The sequence below is a fragment of the Thrips palmi genome, unplaced genomic scaffold, assembly GCF_012932325.1.
Source record: "Thrips palmi isolate BJ-2018 unplaced genomic scaffold, TpBJ-2018v1 HiC_scaffold_19, whole genome shotgun sequence".
Classification (NCBI taxonomy): Eukaryota; Metazoa; Arthropoda; class Insecta; order Thysanoptera; family Thripidae; genus Thrips; species Thrips palmi.
Window position 1 is genome coordinate 3,798,043 of NW_023144628.1, and position 19,701 is coordinate 3,817,743.

Below are 19,701 nucleotides of genomic sequence, written 5' to 3' on the forward strand. Positions count from 1 at the left end.
ATCCCCGCGGAGGCAGTGCAGCGCGGCAAGCACCACCGGGGCAGCCGGGGTAAGTCAGGGGCCTTCACGGCGCCCTCGCCTTCATCAAGGAGCGCCCAAGCTGCAGACTGATTTCAAGAGTCGTTTTCGTCGACCCGTCGCTCTCACGGTATGAGTGCGAGGAAGTGACTCTCGGCATCAGTCTGCGGAGCTGCGCTAAGCTGCTGGACCGGAAGCGGTTGCTGGGCGCATGCAAAACAGACGGCGCCGTGAACCGCAGCGAGAGGCGAACCGCCGGCCGGGGCGGTGCGTGACACGGTGGGGGACAATCAGCAATCAGCAAGCCATTGTTCGTCGTGCTCAAGTACCCGGCGGCACCTGTGTGTTCGGCGGCCCGCACCCCGCCCGGCCCGTCCCGGCCCGGCCAGGTTGTCAAAGGGGCCGCCGTGGCTGGCGGGCACTGGGGGGCTGGCGCTGGCCTAATCTCGCGCCTCGCGTCGGGGAGGCGTTGACGGCGTGTGTAGTACGACTGCGTGCGCCCAGTGCGCCCTGTTCCTCTTGCGGCACCGGAGGGCTGGGCTGGCTGGGCCGCCACTGTCAATTTACTGTCGCGCTGGTGGCCTTATCTTTTGGGCGCGGGTCTGTCAGGAATGTAGGAAACTGGGCGTAGCATCCACACGCGTGAAAGCGGCAATGGTGTGGTCTTAAGTGATGGGGGAAGACCAAAAGGAGGTTCCCGTCAAAAAATCTCTCCCTTTTTTTCCCTCTCTATTTGAATTGGCGGCTCCCGTCGTCACCAGCCCGTCTCCGTGAGGCCGCCGCATCGCCTGTAATAGCAGTGTGGTTTCCTCTGGCCTCTGGCTCCGGCGCCGCGCCGCGTCACCTCCCCGCTCACACACTAGACTCGCGGAGCGGCAGCAATTGCAGGACGAGGCGACGACTATTTGACGGCGTTGTCCCGTGGAAGCACCGCGAGCACCGCGAGCACCGCAAGGCGGCTTCCGCGCTGCCTTCGCTTCGCCTCCGTCTCCGTGTCCGCGGGAGGGAGCTCCACTTGTGGCAATCGATTGTGCTCGAGCTCGCCAACGTCGTCCCTCCCGACACCTCGTGGTGTCGAGTGGAACCGGCTCTGGGCGAAGAAATAATCATTGGACACGCACCCTGCGTGCGACGCCGGCGGCACCCTGCGTGCTCAGCGCCCACTCCCGGCAATGGCAATGTGCGTCGCGGGGGCGTCGGGGGGGCGTCGGGAGATGAACGAGAAGGGGCGCGAGTAGCGCGATAGGCGGCCGCTCGCGGGAGTGACGTGACGTCACAGGCATAAGGAAATGGCTAATATCTCTCCGATGGGTTTTTCTGCTCAGACGAAAGCGGCGAAAAGCGGCAGTGCTGGCGGTCGGCCCCCTCAGGCCATGGGGGGCGGCGCGGGCGGCTGCGTGAGCGGCGGCGGCGGCAGCAGTGAAGAGGACGCCGGGTGCCTGGAGGGCCTTCGCGGCCGTCGAGGACCTCGAGGCCGGCGCGGGGCCGGCGGCAAGGGTGCAGAGGCGAGCCTCGCCTTGCAGCACGACACCATCAAGTTCACCGCGCCGCAGCTCGCTCGCGCTGACGCCGTGCTGGGGGACATCATCCGGGATGACCTGCCCATGCAAGGTAAGCCTCTGTGTGGCGGCGGCGACCGTGTCCGATCCAGCCTTGATGTGCCTGGGGTGGCCTTGTGCAGGGGACATAGCGCCCGGCGTGGAGGCCGTCTGCGAGCGGCTGGTGCAGCGCTTGCTGTGCGCCGTGGGGGCCGCCGACTCGCGCTTCGCCTCCAAGTACCTCGTTTGTTTGGACCGGCGGACTTCAGGCGAGGTGAGTTCTCGCCGCAGTTAGAGCGTTGGCGTCCGCCTCAAACAGCCTCCACTCACGGCCCTCGTTGTCTCAGAGCGACGGTCTGACGCTGGAGTACCTGGTCCGCCTGGACGCGCTCTCAACCCCCGCGCTGTACCCAGGGGACGCGCCGCCGCCGTGTCGCGTGGTGGAGGGCGCCGCCCAGGAGGCCGTGCCGCAGGGCTATGCTCGCCTGCGCGCCAACGGCCACGACCACGACCCGTGGGCCGAATTCCTGAGCCCCGGCGGCTTCCTGCGGAGGTAAGTGCGGTGATAACACAGGACTGTTATCCAGAGTCTCCTGTGCCTGCACGTTTTCACGCTCCTTGCAGAGACAAAGTGCAGGAGCGCTTCGTCGAGCTGCTGGCCGCCGCCGCCGCCCCCGTGTCGTCGCCGTCCGTGAGGCCCGTGAAGCCCCCGGCAGGGGGCGTCGCCTTGCCCACCCCTGCCCCTCGCGGGCCCCGCGGGCCGCACTCGCCATTGCAAGTAAGATCGCCGGAAAGGCTCCTCGCTCTGCTTCAAGTTTGACACCCTGTCTCTGTCTAACCCTGTGCCAACGTTGCGGCCCCCAGGTGGACGAGTCACGGCTGTGCGGCGCGCCGGGCAAGGTGGTGGACGCCGCGGTGTTGGCGGACCTCCTGGCGCTGCCCGCCGACGGGCAGCTCTTCCTGGCGTCCGGTACTGACCGCTACCCCGACCCCAGGGACGCTCGCATCGCCATCGTGGAGGGGTCGCCGTGGGTGCGTCTGCGACTGGGCCTGACCCGCGACGTGCTCGTCAAGCTGGTGCTGGGCGTGGGCGTGGACCGGTGGCCGCGCGGCACCGACCTGCCGGCCAGGGTGCCGCTGACGCACCCCGACTGCCTGCTGTACCAGCACGTGGCCACGACGGGCTGCTTCCTGGTGGCGAGCGGCCCCCCGCTGCTGCTGCGGTGCGACGACCGGCCCTGTACTTGGCAGCTGTGGGCGCCCTGCGCCGAGGCCACGCTGCTGCGCCACTACGGCCCGCGGAGCGCCGTGACGCGTGCCCTCCGCGCCCTGCACGCCGTGCGCCGCGCCCTGGCCCTGCGCGCCGTGTCCAGGCACGCCCTCAAGTCGCTGCTGCTCTGGCGCCTGGAAGCTCTGGAGCTGGACGAGGACCCCGACATGCTGCACATGCAGCGCTGGCTGCCCGCGTCCGCCGCGCTGCACGTGGTCGCCGTGCTGGACAGGCTGGTGTGCGTCCTGCGCGGCGCCAGCGAACGCAGCTACCTGTTCCCGTCGCTGCACATCCTGTCGGCGAGCGCGCGCCAGGGCGTGCCGCTGTCCGAGGAGGCCCTGATGGGCGACGCCTCTGCCCTGGCCGCTTTCCTGCGCCGTCTGCACGTTGACTGCTCGGCCCCCGCCGTGCCTGGCGTGCCCCAGGGCCTCGGCTCCGGCGCGGGTGTGGACGCCAGGACCCGGCGACATTCGCACCAGGTTAGGACGCGGACCTAGGAGAAGCGCTTCGCGTTGCTCGCCAGGTGCCTGATGGGATTGACCGTGTTGTCAGAGCTGGACGTGCTGGCCGGGCGAGGAGGCGACGAGCGGCGACTGCTGGGGCCGCCTGGAGGAGGCGCTGCTCCCCGCCTGGACGGCCGCCGTCAAGGACAGCACGCCCCCCGCGGCCACCAGGTCGCGGCGCCTGGGCTTCCGCGTGTCCAGCAACGGGCCGGCCGCCGAGACGGCGCACTTCAGCCCGCGGCAGCTGCAGTACATCGGCGCGCTGCTGCGGGGGCTGCTGCTGTGCCGCGCGCTGCGCATCGAGGTGCGTGTGCTGTTTGGAGGTGACTGGTGTCGGCCGCGCGCCCACACGAGTACACGTTGTTGCTGTTGTTCCAGGGCGCCTCGGCCCACTCCTGGTTCCCCGGCACCATGCGGCGCCACCCCTTCGCCACGCTGTCGGCGGCGTCCTCCACCGGGACGCTGCGTTCCAGCGGCTCGGCCAGCTCCAACGAGAAGAAGCCGGCGGGAGAGGCTGCCTTCGCAGGCAGCAGGGAAGCAGCCGTGACCGCGGACGCCGAGGACGTGGCGTGCCTCGTGGCCGTGGTGCTGGAGCAGGCCAGGACGTACGCCCTCGCGGTGAGTGGCAGCCGGTAGCAGCCGCGCGGCAGTGCCAGTAGCAGTCAACTCTCACAGTGTGTGGGGCCGCAAGTAACGATCTCATTTGGATGTTCGCGACGCAGAGGCGGGGATCGGAGAGCGGGTCCAGGAGCCGCTCCGCCCACTCGCCCAGTGCGAGTCCTCACCCTCGCCGGCCGCGCCGCGCGTCCAGCAGCAGCAGCGGAGGGGCGGCCGTCGGCGGGGATGGCGGTCGCAGAGGCCGCGGCCGCGCCCGGGCGGACAGCGTGTTCCGGCGCCGCTACAACGCGGCCGTGGACCTGCTCCTCGAAGCGGTGTGTTCGTCGGTCCTGTCATTCTGTTTCTGAGACGAGGCGGGTTGCTCATTCTTACGGTGCGGGCGCAGATTCGCTCGGACCCTGGCGTGGTGGTGCCTGCGGACGACGCCGCCCTGGTGGGCAGCGTGTTGCGGTGGCTGCTGGCGAGCGCGGACCGCGCGCCCCGCGCCCTGGCGGCCCCCCTGCGGCGCTACCTCCGCGCCCTGGCCCAGGCGGCGCACCGCACCGCGGGGCTGCACTCGCTGTGGGCGTCGTCCCGGACGAAGGCCCGCGACGAGCTGGCCGCCCTCGCCGCCTTCTGCAGGCTGGTGGACTCGGGCCACACGCAGCCCATGCCAGGTGCGCAAAATTTCCTACCAGCTGCACTTGTAGCGGCTTGGCCACATCTTCATCGTGCCCGTCGTGTTCCACGTGTTCCAGGAGTGGTGGAGGCCGCGGACAAGGGCTGGGAGTGGGCGCGGTGGCTGCTCCGCCTGTCCGGCCGCCTCCCCGGCGGCGTCCACGCCGTGCTGGCGCCCTCCCCGGGCCGCGTGCTGCGGTTCTCGCTTCCGTGCGACTCTCTGCCTTCGCGGTGGCAGAGCCGAGCGGACGGTGGGACCGGTGGGACGGGCTTCCAGACGGCGGCGCGCTCACGCCCCGGCTCCCCCGGCAGGACCAGCAGGGCCAGCAGGGCCAGCAAGGGCTCCTCCACGAGCGGGGCCAGCACCATGACCCCCGCCGTGGCCAAAGTGTACCGCGCCATGCTGGCCGCGGCTGGCGGGTCGGGGTCTGAGGCGGAGGCCGACCCCGAGGAGGACGAGGAGTGGGAGCCGCTGCACGGCCGCCTGCGCAACGCGTCGCCGCTCAGCGACCTGCTGCTGCAGCGCCACCGCCAGGGCCTTCACCGCGCCATCGGCGACCTGCTCCCGGCGCTGCTAGCCATGCAGAAGTTCTCTGTAAGTACGACATTTCACATCTCGCACTCTGTGGTGCCTGCTCGTTCACACTGCCGTTGCAGCTCGTGCAGGAGGCGGCCTGGTCGCTGCCGGAGCCGCAGCGCGGCGAGGTTCTCGACGGCGTGGCCCGGATGGCGCGTGAGTCCCGACGCCGCTCGGCCGCCCGCTCCCGGATCACGCCGACGTCCACCCTGCGGCGCGGCGGCAAGGCGCCAGGCGAGGACGACGCTCGCGACGTCCACGCGGAGCAGTACCGCGTGACGGACGAGCACGCCCTGGGCACACCGTCGCCGTACCGCGAGGAGGACAAGGACGACCACGAGTCCCTGACCGAGGCCGACCGCCACCTGGAGCAGGAGCTGCGCCGCATGAAGCTGGCCGAGTCCCTGCTGGGGACGTGCCGCGCCGCCCGCGCGCCCGCCCACCTCGACGTGAGTTGCACCAGGGGGATTCTTTTTGCCGGTCTTATTCCCAGAGTAACTAATCTTTGGCATGTGTGACGATGTTCGTGTCAGGTGGAGCTGGCCACCATGTTCGACGACCCGGCCGGTACGAAGGCGACTGCGGGGGGTGACCTCGAGTCCCCGGTGCACCCGACGACGCTGTCCTCGTCCTTCCCGCCGCGCGGCGGCCTCGGCGGCCACGACGGCCACTACGGCTTCCTGGAGCAGACGCACGACCGGCAGCTGCGTCTGGGGCCGCCGCCCGGGCACCCCTGCTACCCGCCACCGGCCGTCAAGGCCAGGACGGCCGCCAAGAAGAGCAACAGCCACAAGAAGCGCGAGGCGCTCACCAAGCTGTAGGCCGTCATCCCCGTGGGGCACCGTTTGGAACACTGTTCCTGGGACAAATAGAAACCAAAGATGACACCAAATCACTCATTTTCCAGGGCCATCACCCGTATTGCTAGCTCGAGTCATTTTGCTTTGGCATGCACGTGCTGTCCTACCGTTCTGCTGGCAAAGCCATGCCATTTTTAATAAATATACGTTCCCCACGCATTCTATGTATTTTATTTGAGATTGCACATACTTTTTCTAATAACATTTAACAAACTATGAAAAGTCCTTAACTACAACAGGACACTCTTTCAGAGCATCGTTAAAACAAATATAGATATCAATAAACATTGATCATAAACAGATCATACAATCTTTAAAAAAAAATACAAACACACATAAGACATAAGAATTTTGGCACAGCCAAACAACAATTAAAATTAATATTGATTAGAAGTGCTATAAGATATGCAAGATGAGAGATCACGATAGATGTGGTTTGATTTGATATTAAAAATAATACCAGCACATTTTAATACTGCAACATTATTGTGATTCTTTAAATTTAATAAAAGTATGGTTTCCAACTTAATTTAACACATTACATTACAATCTTTGGCGTTTAATGAGTTGATAATATCTTCCGTGACGTGCTTTTAATTCTTCATGAGTCCCAATTTCAGCAACTCGACCATTGTGTATAACAGCAATGCAATCTGCGTTTTGCACAGTTGACAGACGATGAGCAATCGTGATGCACGTGCGTCCTTTTCTAGCACGATCTAGAGCGTCTTGGACAACCTGAAAAGTACCGGAATCCAGAAGTAATGCATTAAATACAGTAATACTAGAGGAAAAAAGTAATTTAAATTATTGGAGAAAAAATACCTTTTCACTATCTGTATCCAAAGCAGATGTTGCTTCATCAAGTAAGAGTATTTTGGGATCACGCAGAAGAGCACGTGCAATAGCAATACGCTGTTTTTGGCCTCCTGACAGTTGCGTCCCACGATCACCAGCCATGGTCTCATATCCCTATGAATTAGACTTGTGTTTAAAAGCCGAAACAAATAACAAGACACTCTTGGTAAATAATGTAAAGTAATGAACTGCATCTAACCTGAGGCAAGCTAGTGACAAAGTTGTGGATATTTGCTGCCTTGGCAGCTTCAATAATTTCATGCATAGGTACAGTGTCAAGCTGGTCCGCCTGAGCGGACTTGGAGCCTGAAGTTAAAGTAAAGGCTTTCCCATATGCAATATTGTGTCTTATTGAACAGTCAAACAATACAGGCTCTTGCGTGACTAGCCCAATGTGAGAACGAAGATGAGGAAGATTAATGGTACGGATATCAATGTCATCAACCATCTAAAAAAATAAAATAAACATAATTATAGTTTAATTAGGATTTATCCAAGATTAAATAAATAATGTGGGGCACTTACTACTGATCCTGAGGAGGGGTCATAGAATCGTTCCAGAAGAGAGACAGTTGTGCTTTTACCACAACCGGAAGAGCCAACCAGAGCGAGTGTCTGACCAGGATCCACAGAGACAGACAATCCACGTAGCACTGGGACATCAGGTCGAGAGGGGTAGTGGAACCGAACGTCTTTGAAAGTAACTTTGCCAGAGATGACCTACAGGCACCAAACAAACAAGGCAATGAATCCACATCTACATTTTTAAAGGGGCTTGAAGGTAAATATAACTTACTGGTCTTATTCCAGTTGTAGGAGAGCAATCAATATCTGGCTTCCTATCAATCAATTGAAACATCAAAGAAGAAGCCAGCTTAGCTTTGGCATAGTCTTGCAGATACGCTGACGTTTGTCCGACAGAAGCAGCACAGAAAGCCAGTGCGAAGAAAACTCTAAATGAAGAAATACAGAATTAAGTTAATGAAATCACTCATGATTGATGTTTATATGAAATGCATATTCTGACTTACCTATACACATCAGTTGGTGCCATATCTCCAATTTCAATCAGGTATGCACCAAATCGGAATGCTCCAGCATACATCATGTAGATTACAGCTTGTGAAAGGGCAAAAACTATGGAGTATATGTATGCTTGTTTCTTCGCCTCACTGAAAATTTTGAATTTGAAAAAGGTCAGGAAGGTGAGCAAATTTTTTTTCAAGGGAAGAAACTGAGATTTTAATCATGACACTTACGCAAATGGAGCACTCAGGTATCCCAAATACAATTCAAAGAATAAGCGTTCTTTTCCAAGAGCTTGTACAGTTCTAATATTTGAAACGCTCTCTGATGCGACCTGAAAAAACACCAGACAGTAAATTATTTTAAGATACAATATAACCACTGTTTCCAAGCAAAACGAAAATACAAGCAAATCACTTACTCTTGCAGCCTCGTTCATGAGTTCGGCATCTCTTCGCTGATTTCTTCTTAGAATCATCATTTGTTGGTATGATGCTCCCGCTATGAAAGGGACAGCTACTACAAGTAGCAGAGCCAATTTCCATCCAAACAAAAAGGCAATGAGAAGTGCAGCAAAGAGAGTTACAAATGCACCAATTACCTGCCCTGCTCTCAAGCCTGCTGCCTGAAAATGAATAAATATAAACCCATAAAATTTAGAGATAAAAAAAATTAAAACTTTTTTTATGGCCATGGAAAAACCTTACTGCTTTGACAAGGGGTGCATCACGAGCTAGACGATTAGTAAGCCTTCCAGCTGAGGAGCTGTCTAAGTCAAACCATCCGACCGCCTGGTAACAAATATTTTTGAAGGCCAGCAGCCTCATTCGCATCACAAGCTTCTCTGCCGCAGTTGTCATAGCCACAAGCTATACAGAAAGGAGCAGGTTGTCAAAATCAATATACTGGAAGTCAGTGTATGTCTTTCTACAACATATCGAAAATCTTACCTGGAGCCAAAAGCTCAAGCCAGATACAACTGCAAGAACTAAGAACATGTACGTCCAGAAAAGAGCTGCTTTTTCGAGCGCTTCTCCTCTCAAAGTAAAAGTCTGACAAAGAAAAACCAAAATTTCAAATTCAAATTTTTTACCAGAAGACAACAAAAAAGCAACCAGCACTAGAAATACTTACAGCAAAAACTTCTCCATAAAAAAATGCAAATACAGGCATGATGGAACCAGTGAGAGCACATCCAATAAATCCAAGCAACAACCACATCCACTCTGGAGAATTTAGTTGAAACAAGCGTCTGACACTCACATCTTCACTAACTTCAGTCTAAAAAATAAGATAAGAATAAATTTCAAGTACAAGCACAATATTTTTTAAAAAAACATACCAATGATTAAAATTTAATGCAAGAACCCACCTCATCTGCTTCCTTGGCAAGTCTGTCAAGCTCAGGGTCCTCCAAGGATGCCAATGACAAGGAAAGAGACCTTCGCTTGTTGTATCTTTTTTCCCTGGTTGGTGTTTGAGTTCCATCACATGACTCAGTTCTAAAAGTTCCAAGCAAATAAAAATTACAGAATTGACTAATACAAAAAAATAAGGAGGAAACATTAAATCAAAAAACTTACGCGGCTCCTAAAGCTTCTCCACCAGAAGAGTAGTCATTTCGAACAGATTCTTTCTCACCCAGTTGAGTCATTACAAGATGATGATAAAGCCCCTCCTTGGACATCAAATCTGCATGTGTTCCATATTCTTCAATAGCTCCATCCTGCAAAAAAGACGAAAAAAAAGAGTTAGATATCAAAATTTAACACAATCTGTTACCTATTGATGTTTGACCGTACCTTCATAGCATAAATGAAATCAGCATTTCTCACAGTCGACAATCTGTGAGCGATGATGATGGTTGTCCTCCCTTGCATGGCGTTGTCCAAGGCAGCCTGTACCACACCCTCACTTTGAGCATCCAGAGCAGATGTGGCTTCATCAAGCAAGAGCAACTTAGGGTTTCTCACTAAAGCTCGGGCAATTGCAATTCTTTGCTTCTGGCCTCCTGACAATTGAGCTCCCCGATCACCAACCATGGTGTCATAGCCCTAACAGAACATAGGATAAAGCCAATTAGGTTGTCATAGAGAAAAATAATTACTGATATTTGATGTATTATGGAGTAAACGTCATTAGGATTCTTTACATCTGGTAGACTAGAGATGAAACTGTGGGCATTGGCAATGAGAGCTGCTTGGACAATTTCTGCTTTTGACACATCGTCTCTACCATAGCGTATATTTTCATAAATAGTTGTTCCAAAAAGAACAGGCTCTTGAGATACCACTCCAATCTGAGACCTCAACCAGGAAAGATTAAGGTCCTTTATGTCAACTCCATCCACCAGAACCTAGGAAATATGGATAATTTCAACCATTTGTTGTAACACCAATAAAAAGAGCTATTGTCACATCAGTGCCAAATTTCTTTACCTGGCCAAGAGTTACATCATAAAATCGAAGAAGCAATCCCACCACAGTGCTCTTTCCTGCACCACTGGGTCCAACAAGAGCAACTGTCTTCCCAGGCTCAATCAAAAGAGTAAAGTCTTTCAAAATCTACAAAAAAAAAAACAAAAAAAAAAAGTAATAATACAAAAAAAAAAAATACTCACAACACTTAAGATAAGTTTTGTTAGAAATATGTACCTGTACTTCTGGTCTTGCTGGATAAGTGAAACCAACTTTTTTGAATTCAATGTGACCTTTCACTTTGTGAACCTTCAATCCTCTTGTGTCATATGGATCAATATTGGGCACTCTATCGATAATATTAAAAACATTAGATGCTGCACCAATAGCAGTGCTCACAGCATTTATAAAGGGAAGAGCATTGCCAAGAGAAAAAGCTCCAGCCATGACACTGAAAAATACCTGGCCACAAAAAATAAGTTTAAAGTAACAATGTTTTTTTAATTTTTTTTAAGACAGTCTAGTTTGACCAGATACTTACTGTGAAGACACTGCCTGGAGTCACCACACCAGCTCCAATCAGCTGTGACCCATACCAGAATGCCAAGCCATAAGAAGCATAGGTCACAAAAAAGACAACACCTAGGCCAACTGCTAAGTAATAATATTTTTTCATAGCCATCCATCGGCCTTTTTCCAAAGCATTCTCATACCTGATCAAAAAAATAAATTAAGTACCCACAAATCTACAGTTTATTATTTTAAGCAAAAATATAAATACCTCTTTGCTTCTCTATCTTGAGCCCCAAATGCAGCCACAGTTCGTATACAGTTCAATACTTCATCCGCAATGCCACCAGCAATAGCGTATTTCATCTGCTCTCGAGCAGCTGATGATGCAGCCACCCTTGCGAGGAAGCCTGACGTGCCAATGAGCAGGGGGCCCACACCCAGAATGACAACAGTGAGCCGCCAATTAGCCACCAAGCCCACTGCCAGGCCAGATATGAAGGTGGCGATGTACTGAATGACCATGCTGAATTTACTTCCTATGCCTTCACGAACCCTCTCTAAATCACTGCAATAAAAAAGAAAAGAAAAAAGATACAGATGTGTTCTGAAATTTTCTTTTGACTAACCCAAGTACATGTACACTCACTCAGCAAGCTTGGATGTCAGGTCATTCTCTTCATTTTGATCATACCAGCTGATATCTTGACGAAGCACTTGAGCATAAAATATTTTACGCAAAGTATGGACCTGACCCTCACAAGCCAACTCCCAGCAAAGTGTCTAAAAATGTACGAACATAATTGTTTTAACTATTGTTATAAAAAATTATCGGGAAAAACCACCACAGAATGCATAAACAATTTGTATAAGACCAACCTGAATAAAAGCTGCAGTAAGGACACCTATACCAATATAAAGGTAATACAGTGAAAATTGAGACATATAAGCTGTGAATTCAGCTGGCGAGAGACCTCCACTTCTCCACAGTTCGTTGATGTCAGGCACACTAAAACAAAGTTGGAGAATAAAACAAGGTGCAACAAATAGAAAATCATTCTAAAATGTAACTCTAAGATCAAAGTTACCTGGTGGTATTTGGATCAGGGTTGATCATAGTTGATGAGGGTGTAGTTTCACCAAACATCTCACCATTAAGAGCTGACTCATTGTTCTTTTTGTTGACAGAAGTCTAATCAAATTAGACGAAAAATATTAATCCTCTCAAGTGAGTGGAAAACCTCCAAAACGAGTAAAATGTCACTTACAGCAGTGGACTGCAGAATGAAGGTGTTGGTCATCTGTCCGAAGACGAGCGCCAGCACGGGGAATGACGCCCCGTGCACCGCCGCGAACAGCAGGCCCACCAGCATGAGCATCTTGTCCCGCCGAGTGGCGTACCTGAACTGGATCCACACACATCTTTCAAAGAAACACCAACAAGATGAAAAAAAACACCCAATTAAAATTGACGTAGCCAAAACTCACCAGACCAGATAGGCCGGATTTCCGAATACCGCGGTCATCGTCGTCGTCGTCTAGGACTGCCTTGCCTTTCCTAAACGTGCATAAAACGGAAGGAAGTTAAAATAAAAGAGAGTGGCGACAGCGGCAGCCGGACGCACGACGAGGGCGGCGAGTGGTGGTGGCTTTACCGTGTGCGCGAGGCCCTCGGACCGCCATCGGCATCGCCGACGGCCAGCCCGTACGACTTGCAGCGGCCGCCCTGGGCGCCCTGGGCCTGCGCACCCAGCAGCGGCACCTCCTCCAGCGCCTTGCCCGACAAGGGCTTCATCATGCCGTCGGCGGTCCGTGCGGTCGGTGCGAGCTAGCGGAGCCAGGGGACGTCCTGCAGGCCTCGGGGCTGGCGACAAAGTGCCGCGGGGACTGCGGACGACGTGCCGTGCGCCCTGCACTGGGAGTGTCGCGAGGCAGCGCGGGGCTGGGGATGCCACCCGCCCTATCGGGGCCCCCGCCGGCCGGTACGGGACGACGGGCAAGACCGGCACAACACAAACAAAGCCCGGGCTGCCCACCGCCCGGGCCGACGCGCAGCTCAATCCGCTGCGTCACTCCAGTTGCAGTCACACAGTCACACCTCCACCCAGCCACCCAGCCGAAGAGGCAGGCCGATTCCGAGAGCCGAAGCGTTTGGGTCTCGGTCTTTACGCCCTAGACGCGTCCCCCTCCCCTCCCCGATCGGCGACGCGACAGTTGCACGCGTCATGCTTGCAGCGTGTGTCCAGTTCCGATCAGCGTCATCAGCGGACGCCCCAAATAGTTATGGAATAGGTTTAGCTATCCGGTGGGAACTTTTTATGAACTCCATTTGGATCTTGAAGTACACGAGTAAGCAACCCCTGGCACATCGTGCTCCAGCATCCGTCTTCCCTGCCGATGAGCGGACGCGGCGGGCGGCAGTTCATCGCCACGGTGGCCTCCTTCCTTCCGAGTCCGCGTGTCCACCGCGACGCCGCCCCGGCCTGACGTCGTGTCGGTCATTCCCTGATAGGACGCGCGGTGACAGTGACGTCACTCGCGGCCAGCGCGCTACGCGCTACGCCAAGTGCGTGTCATGCCATGCGTGCGGCGTGTGCGCCGACCGGCTAGCGCGGCTAGCGGGTCGCAGGGAATGACTGGGCACTGGGCAACGCGGCGCGGCCTCGGCCGATAGATAGTCGGCCGTGTTTACGTTTTCCACCAAAAGGGCTGCGCGGTGCAGGCCCGCGAGGTCGCGGCGGAGAACTGGAGCAGAGCGGGCACCTTCGGCAAGCCTCGGTGGCCTTGGAGGGCTGCACGGCCTCGGAGTGGGGCAGGCCGGGCAGGGTCTTGGCCAGCAGCGGGCTCCACTCGGGCTCGCCGACGCGCCGCACCTCGGACGGCCTCCGGTGCAGCAGCTCGAGGCGGGGCGAGGTCTGCGTTAGAAACAGGGCGATATCAGTGACAGCAAAAGGAGGAAGAACAAAGAAAAAACCAGAGCATCTTATCATCTCACTACGGTGGGAATCACCCCTCCCCCTTTATTCGCTGCTTCCTGTGTTCCGGCCTCTGGGTTCCGTTGCTTCGTTTTCGGCTCGGCGTTCACGACGGGATATCAGAGATTACGGATTAGAGAGAAAGAAAGGAACGGGGCGAGGCGAGGCCAATGAATGCACTCCGTTGCACATTGGCCTGCATATCGGCCTCGTGGCCCTTCCCCCAGGCGTTAGTTGGGTTGCCTATCCCAGACCCTGGGTGCCCAGTGCCCGTTGGGTTGCCTATCTGCACGGCGTTATGGGTTCACCTGGGTTAACAGTGCCCACAAGCTGTACGCCGTGCACGTTACATATACATGCACATCAGGGGCGACGTCGTAATTGGTCGTAATCTATAGAATTACCGTCAAAACAACGCATGTCAAATCAAAAACGTCGCCAAAAAAATTAATTGAAATTTCCATTTAAACGTGACAACAAGAACCAACGAGCAACAGAACAACCTGGAAGGCCACGAACTAAGACAGTGGCCGTCAGCGACTTTCAAACACCCCCAACCCTCAGTCACCTGCCTTTGTTTACAAACTTGACACGGGGCAACCTAACCTCTGCGCACTGTTTACCTCGTCGTCGGCGTCGCTGCTGCTCCTGAGGCCACTGCCGCTGTCCTCGCTGAAGGTGGCCGAGCAGGTGCCGGTGCTGGTGGTCAGCGCGGACGAGTCACTCGCCACAGTGCCGTGCCGCCCCCGCGAGGGGCGTTCCTCACTCCCCGGCGTCGACATGCCTGACATGTCCTTGGTGGCGCTGGCGTTCGGCCCTCTGCCGCTGCTGCCTCGTCTCGTCTCCTCGGCCACTGCTCGGCCACGCACACCGCACACGCGCGGCTCCGGTGTCTGCGTCGGCCAGCGCCGAGTATCCGAGACGCGCGGCGTGGCGTGGCGTGGCGGTGCGCGGCGCGGTGCCGCCGACACGTGACTAGTCCGAGTCGTTCCGTCGTTGCGTCTGCGGCATGCGGCGGCGCGGCGGCGACGCCGGGCGCCGGGAGGGCCCTCCTCGCCCTCCTCGCCCTCCTCCTGCCCCTGCCGGCATGGCTCCAGCTCCAGCTCCAGCCCGAACCGAACGGAGGTGTCGGAGGTGGGGAGCCTCCTGGACCCTAATTACCTCCTCGCCGCCTCGTGGTCACAGTTCTGGGATCCTTGAATGGCGGCAGTAGTCACTGATTTGATGATGGCGAGTACAATGTTGTACTACGTGGTCCGGAAGTGGAGGTTAAAGGGAGGGAAGGGCGGGGGCACCACCAGGAGAGAACGGGCCGACGTTAGTCGAAACGTTGGAGTCCAGCCCAGTCCACTAACGTGCCCACTCGGTGGCGCTGGTGCGGTACAGGGCCAAAGTCTTACTTTTTGCCCACATTTCTACCCAGGAGGCCCCCCCCCCTTTCCATCCTATTCGCGCTTGGCTGGAGCATGGCTGGAGTGACTCGCGACGTCGTGCTCGTCCTTTCGCTGGAGGCCGATTTCGATCAGCGCTTCCTCGCTCTGCCTCTCTCACGCTCACACGGGACACACCGCGAGTGTGAGAGAGACGGAACGACGAACGCATTGTTCGGAATGAACCTGCTGCGTGGTGCAGCCCTATTACGTCTCAGCCTTGACCCCGCCCCGCTTCCCCCCGACCTCCGACCCGCGTGGGATGTCGCGGTGACAGTTTCGTACCTGGCGGCGTGGCGGCCCCGTGTCGGCACTGTGGCGGCCCTGTGGCATTGGGAGAGAAAGCGAGAGGCGGTTGCATGACTGCAAAGTGTTTATTCGTTCAATAATTTAACTGTCACAGAGGAATCAGCAAAAGTAAGTACAAGGCAGACGAACAAAGCACGCTACTGGATGTGCAACTCTAGTATAAACGGCAGTAGGGCAGTGGTTCGCTGGTGTGGTCCTGGTAGGAAAAATAAAACTAAAGTCTATGGTGGTTAAGTGTTCGCGGAATTCCCCCGACACAGAACAGTGGTCGTGCGGTGGGAAATGCAAGCGTCCCGCGGAGACGCGATCCCCTCCAGCAGACTGTCTCGAAAACAAAGAGCATTGCCAACCGGTGATTCTTAAACTTGGTCGAGAGTGGCCGTCAAGGCGGGCCAGGGTTCGCATGTCGTTGGCTGCGCCGCTTCACGAGTCGCGCTTTCTTCCCAGACAGCGGGTGCGCTCCTCTTCAGCCCGCGTCCACCACGAACTTGGCGAAGTCGTCCTTGTCGGGCTGGAAGGGCTGCAGCGGCGCCAGGCCCGCGTCGCGAGCGCGCCGCACCAGGTCGTCGGCGGCCTGCTGCCGGACCTCGGGGCGCTGCAGCAGGAAGCGCGAGCCTTCTACCAGCACCACGGCCTCGGGCGCCAGCACGGCGCGCAGCGCGGCGTCCAGGTGGCGCTCGCCGAGGCCGAGGCCGAGCACCGCGCAGTGGAAGCGGCCGGAGAACCTCGCGCGGCCCTCGCGCGGCGCCTGCAGGAACTTGGGTGACAGGAACACCACCTGCGGAGAACACCGTCTCGGAGCAATTGCTGCTTCGGCTCAAACACGATCGTTCCGTCGGGCGCGTGCCCGCGAGCCTCACCTCGGCGTTCTCCACTGGCAACGGCGCGTAGCCCTTCATGTCGGCGGACCGGCGCACCTTGCGCAGGGTCTGGTCGTCCTCCTCAGGAGGCGCCGCCGGGTCCAGGCGGGACTCGTCCGTCACGCGGGTGAGTACGACGCCGCCGTTGCCCCTCGAAGGATCCTCTCTTAAATCAACAACAACAAGTACGTAAGTACATGGCGCGGACGTCGGCAAGTCGAATACAGGCCCCACTCACGTCGGCTGGTAGTCCTGGCCATGCTGCAGCTCGTATGTGATCCTGTTCAGGTGGCGCTCCGCCGCGTCCGTGGACCTGCTCACGTACTTGTCGTTGGCCTTGCGGAACACCTCGGCCGCGTCCTCGGGCTCCAGCTGCCAAGAGAGGCGATGAGATCTGCGGCCACACAAACTTATTCCTGTTCTCCACAGTTGGTTTGACGGTGTGGTTACCTCGATGGCGTAGGCGATGAAGGGCGACGCGACGATGTCCCCCAGGTAGCCGCCGTGCAGCAGGTGGCAGCCCTCGCGGACGATGCCGGCGGCGAGGGACAGGTTGGGCTCGGACTGCTCGGCCTCCAGCCACGTGAAGGCCACGCCGGTCTCCCTCCAGTGGCGGTACTCGTGCACGCAGACCTTGTCGCCGGCCGGCAGGTCGTGCAGCACCATGTGGTAGTCCCAGTCGTAGGCGCCGGCCCGGCTGTCGTAGCGCGTGCCGAAGTGGCGCCGCAGCCTGCGGGACACCAAGCACACCGTGGAGACCATGGACGTGGAGGCGAGCAGCACGATTGGCTCCGTGATGGGCACCTTTGGTCCCAGTGGTAGCCGACCCGGAAGTTCTGCGGCCGCTCCTGGTAGAAGGCCAGCACCTCCTCTAGGCGGTCGCGGTCCCGGTGCCGCAGGTGGCTGAGGTCCACGAGGGGCAGGCGGCGCCGCAGCGCGTCGGGGTCCGTCACCAAGTCCACCAGCAGGCTGGACGCGTTGCGCAGCCACAGCGCCGTGCTCGGCCGCACCAACGAGTTGCCCATCAGCTCCAGCAGCAGGCGCACCTTCTCCGTCCTGCCGAGGCGGTCGGGCGGCTCCAGCGCCGCCAGGATGAACAGCAGCTGGCGCGCCACCAGCTCCATGACGGTCTCGGCCACGAAGAAGCGCACCTTGCGTCGCCGCGGCCGCCCGCCCTCCTCCTGGCCGTCGCCCTGGCCGTCGTCCTCCAGGGCGGCGGCGTGGCGGTGCAGTCGGCTCAGGGTCTTGAGCACGTGCCTGCAGTCCATGTTGCCGACGAGCAGCACGTCAAGGCTGTCCTCGTCGTGGGCGCTGCAACAAACGCGTCGGTGTGCGCGGCGTGCGCGCCCTTGGCGTCACTCAGATCAAGATCAGCCCGCCAGACAGCTGTGCGTCAAGGCGCCATAATTTATGAACAAGGCAAAGTTTGTGAGTGTGTTGGTGTGTGTGTGTGTGTGTGCCGTCCGTCGTGCAGGCGCAGAATGCAGGCCAGGGCTGATGCTTCAAGGCCGGGGCTCGGGCTGGCACGAAGTCAATAGACCCACATGACGGTGTCCCGGGGCGCGGCACGCGGCACGCCACTGCATGGGCACGGCGGCACGGCGATGCGAGTCAGTGGCATTGACTCCTTAGGCTCTCGTCCCGGCCCGGGGGCGCACGGCAGGCGGGCAGGCAAGGGATGCAGAAGCGGCTTTACGGGCCGCCACTGCGCGCTGCGCGCTGCGCGTCGGCGTTCAAGGCCGCCTCGCCTCCCCGGGACGGGATGGGGTTGGAAGGGGCGAAGCAGCGAAGCAAAGGGTCCTATCGCTGCGCGCTTTGCCTGGCTTTGCCTTCCCTTGTTTGACAGCAATCGACCAAGGCGAGCCCCGGCCCGGCCAAGGCAAGGCAGCGCAGGCAGCACAGGCAAGGCATGCACGAATCAAGGAGAAACAACGCGCCCATTTTCGGGGCCGTCAAGCGGAGCGGGCCACTACACTGCCAGGAACCCGGCCCCACCAGCCAGCTTCCTGGCAGAGCCAGCACAGTGTGATACAGTTTTGTGTGTGAAATCGGACTCGACGAAAAAAGCCAAACAAAAAACAGCTTAGAACAAAAATTTCAAACTAGCGGGGTGATGTGTACATTTGTTTTGTTTGCTTCTGTAGCTTTGCTCACCAGCATCGCTGTATTTAACCACCAACCCTGACTGCTCACCTCTCGTCGGGCTGGGGATCCACGACGAACAGCCCCAGCGGGTCCCCCGCGCCGCCGTGACCGCCGTGGCCGCCGTGGCGGGGCGGCTTCACTTCTTGACGACGAGCTGCGTCTCCAGGACGGTCCTGGGTGGGTGGCAGTGCGGGTGGCACTGGTGGTGGCAGAGGTGGTGGCAGGGGTGGTGGCGGCAGCAGGGCGGCGGGGGCGGCTTGGCCGTCTGGACGCACAGCGTGGTCACGCTCGAGTTGCGGGCCCCCGTGGCGCGGCTGCAGCTCGACTGCTCCATGGAGATGGACATGTCGTCCATGGTCAGCACCATCCTGGAGCGGCACGGGTCCCGGTTGTCCACCTGCACCGTGGCGTGGTTCTCCGGCAGTTCCGCCACCACCAGTCTGCCGCCCGCCCCCGTGCACGTGCCCTTGGCGCGGCCCCGCGGCAGCTCGGCCAGCTGGGAGCAGCACGTCGGGGTCTCCTCGCCCACCGTCATCTGCAGCGTCGTCTTCTTGGACATGGCCTTCGTGGCGTGGCGCGGGCCCTGCAGCAGCGAGAGGGGCGGTGGCCGTCAGGTCCAGCTCGGGGAGGCTTCCGTCCGCGTCGACGCCGTGCTGCCGACTGCTCGCCTCGCGACACCCCGCGACAGGAACCCTCCGCTCCGCGCCGTCGCGCCGCGTCCCGCCCCGCGTCTTGGAGGAGCGCAGCACAGCCAAGCGCAGCCAAGCACCGCGAGATGCCTGCCCGCCGAACTGACCCAGATCATCCGGGGCGCGGGCGGCGCTCGCAGCGTAGTGGGGGCGCGGCGGGCGCGGCGGGCGCGACGGGGTGGGGGTTCAACCGGCGGGGGCCTCGCCGGCGTGCCCCCAGTGCAGTCTGCAGTCCGCGGCACGCGGCGAAGCATCGATTCACCCAATTATTCTAACCTTGAGTGCCTCTTGTTTACTCACCGTCAGGGTCCTCGATCTCCGTGACGGTCACGCTCCCGGGGGCGGCGTCGGGCCCGGCGGAGGGCTCGGCGGAGACGTCCCCCGGCGCCCTGCCGCGCCACCAGAAGTACTCGCGGAGCACGTCCAGCGCCGGGGTGTAGC

At 58.3% G+C, this 19,701-nt stretch overlaps 3 protein-coding genes across 4 annotated transcripts; 1 reads left to right on the plus strand and 2 right to left on the minus strand.

The window, feature by feature from the left end:
- The first annotated feature begins 1,490 nt into the window (after window positions 1–1,490).
- On the plus strand, window positions 1,491–6,200 carry LOC117646239. Its single transcript, XM_034387073.1, has 10 exons — window positions 1,491–1,830; window positions 1,904–2,109; window positions 2,181–2,247; window positions 2,421–2,850; window positions 2,968–3,305; window positions 3,487–3,633; window positions 3,708–3,947; window positions 4,843–5,199; window positions 5,262–5,630; window positions 5,715–6,200. The coding sequence occupies exons 1-10, from the start codon at window positions 1,612–1,614 to the stop codon at window positions 6,000–6,002; spliced, it is 2,661 nt and encodes an 886-aa protein (XP_034242964.1). The 5' UTR covers window positions 1,491–1,611; the 3' UTR covers window positions 6,003–6,200.
- Window positions 6,201–6,508: 308 nt separating this feature from the next.
- On the minus strand, window positions 6,509–14,721 carry LOC117646081 (ATP-dependent translocase ABCB1-like). 2 transcript variants are annotated; one of them, XM_034386763.1, is made up of 26 exons: window positions 14,451–14,721; window positions 13,616–13,767; window positions 12,341–12,410; window positions 12,121–12,258; window positions 11,941–12,044; window positions 11,732–11,861; window positions 11,502–11,635; window positions 11,124–11,420; window positions 10,884–11,055; window positions 10,580–10,804; window positions 10,364–10,489; window positions 10,078–10,281; window positions 9,728–9,979; window positions 9,509–9,651; window positions 9,298–9,427; window positions 9,060–9,206; window positions 8,876–8,977; window positions 8,633–8,794; window positions 8,347–8,550; window positions 8,159–8,259; window positions 7,931–8,071; window positions 7,696–7,852; window positions 7,425–7,619; window positions 7,099–7,347; window positions 6,867–7,013; window positions 6,509–6,779 (listed from the first exon to the last, which is right to left on the minus strand). In XM_034386763.1, the coding sequence occupies exons 1-26, from the start codon at window positions 14,616–14,618 to the stop codon at window positions 6,585–6,587; spliced, it is 4,245 nt and encodes a 1,414-aa protein (XP_034242654.1). In that variant the 5' UTR covers window positions 14,619–14,721; the 3' UTR covers window positions 6,509–6,584. The 2 variants fall into 2 exon arrangements, with proteins under 2 accessions (XP_034242654.1, XP_034242655.1); XM_034386764.1 differs by lacking the exons at window positions 13,616–13,767; window positions 14,451–14,721 and adding an exon at window positions 12,508–12,665 and having other exon boundaries at window positions 6,585–6,779.
- Window positions 14,722–15,647: 926 nt separating this feature from the next.
- On the minus strand, window positions 15,648–19,130 carry LOC117646242 (dynein assembly factor 3, axonemal). Its single transcript, XM_034387076.1, has 7 exons — window positions 18,712–19,130; window positions 17,231–17,737; window positions 16,877–17,156; window positions 16,665–16,798; window positions 16,427–16,592; window positions 16,292–16,344; window positions 15,648–15,651 (listed from the first exon to the last, which is right to left on the minus strand). The coding sequence occupies exons 1-7, from the start codon at window positions 19,128–19,130 to the stop codon at window positions 15,648–15,650; spliced, it is 1,563 nt and encodes a 520-aa protein (XP_034242967.1).
- Window positions 19,131–19,701: the final 571 nt, after the last annotated feature.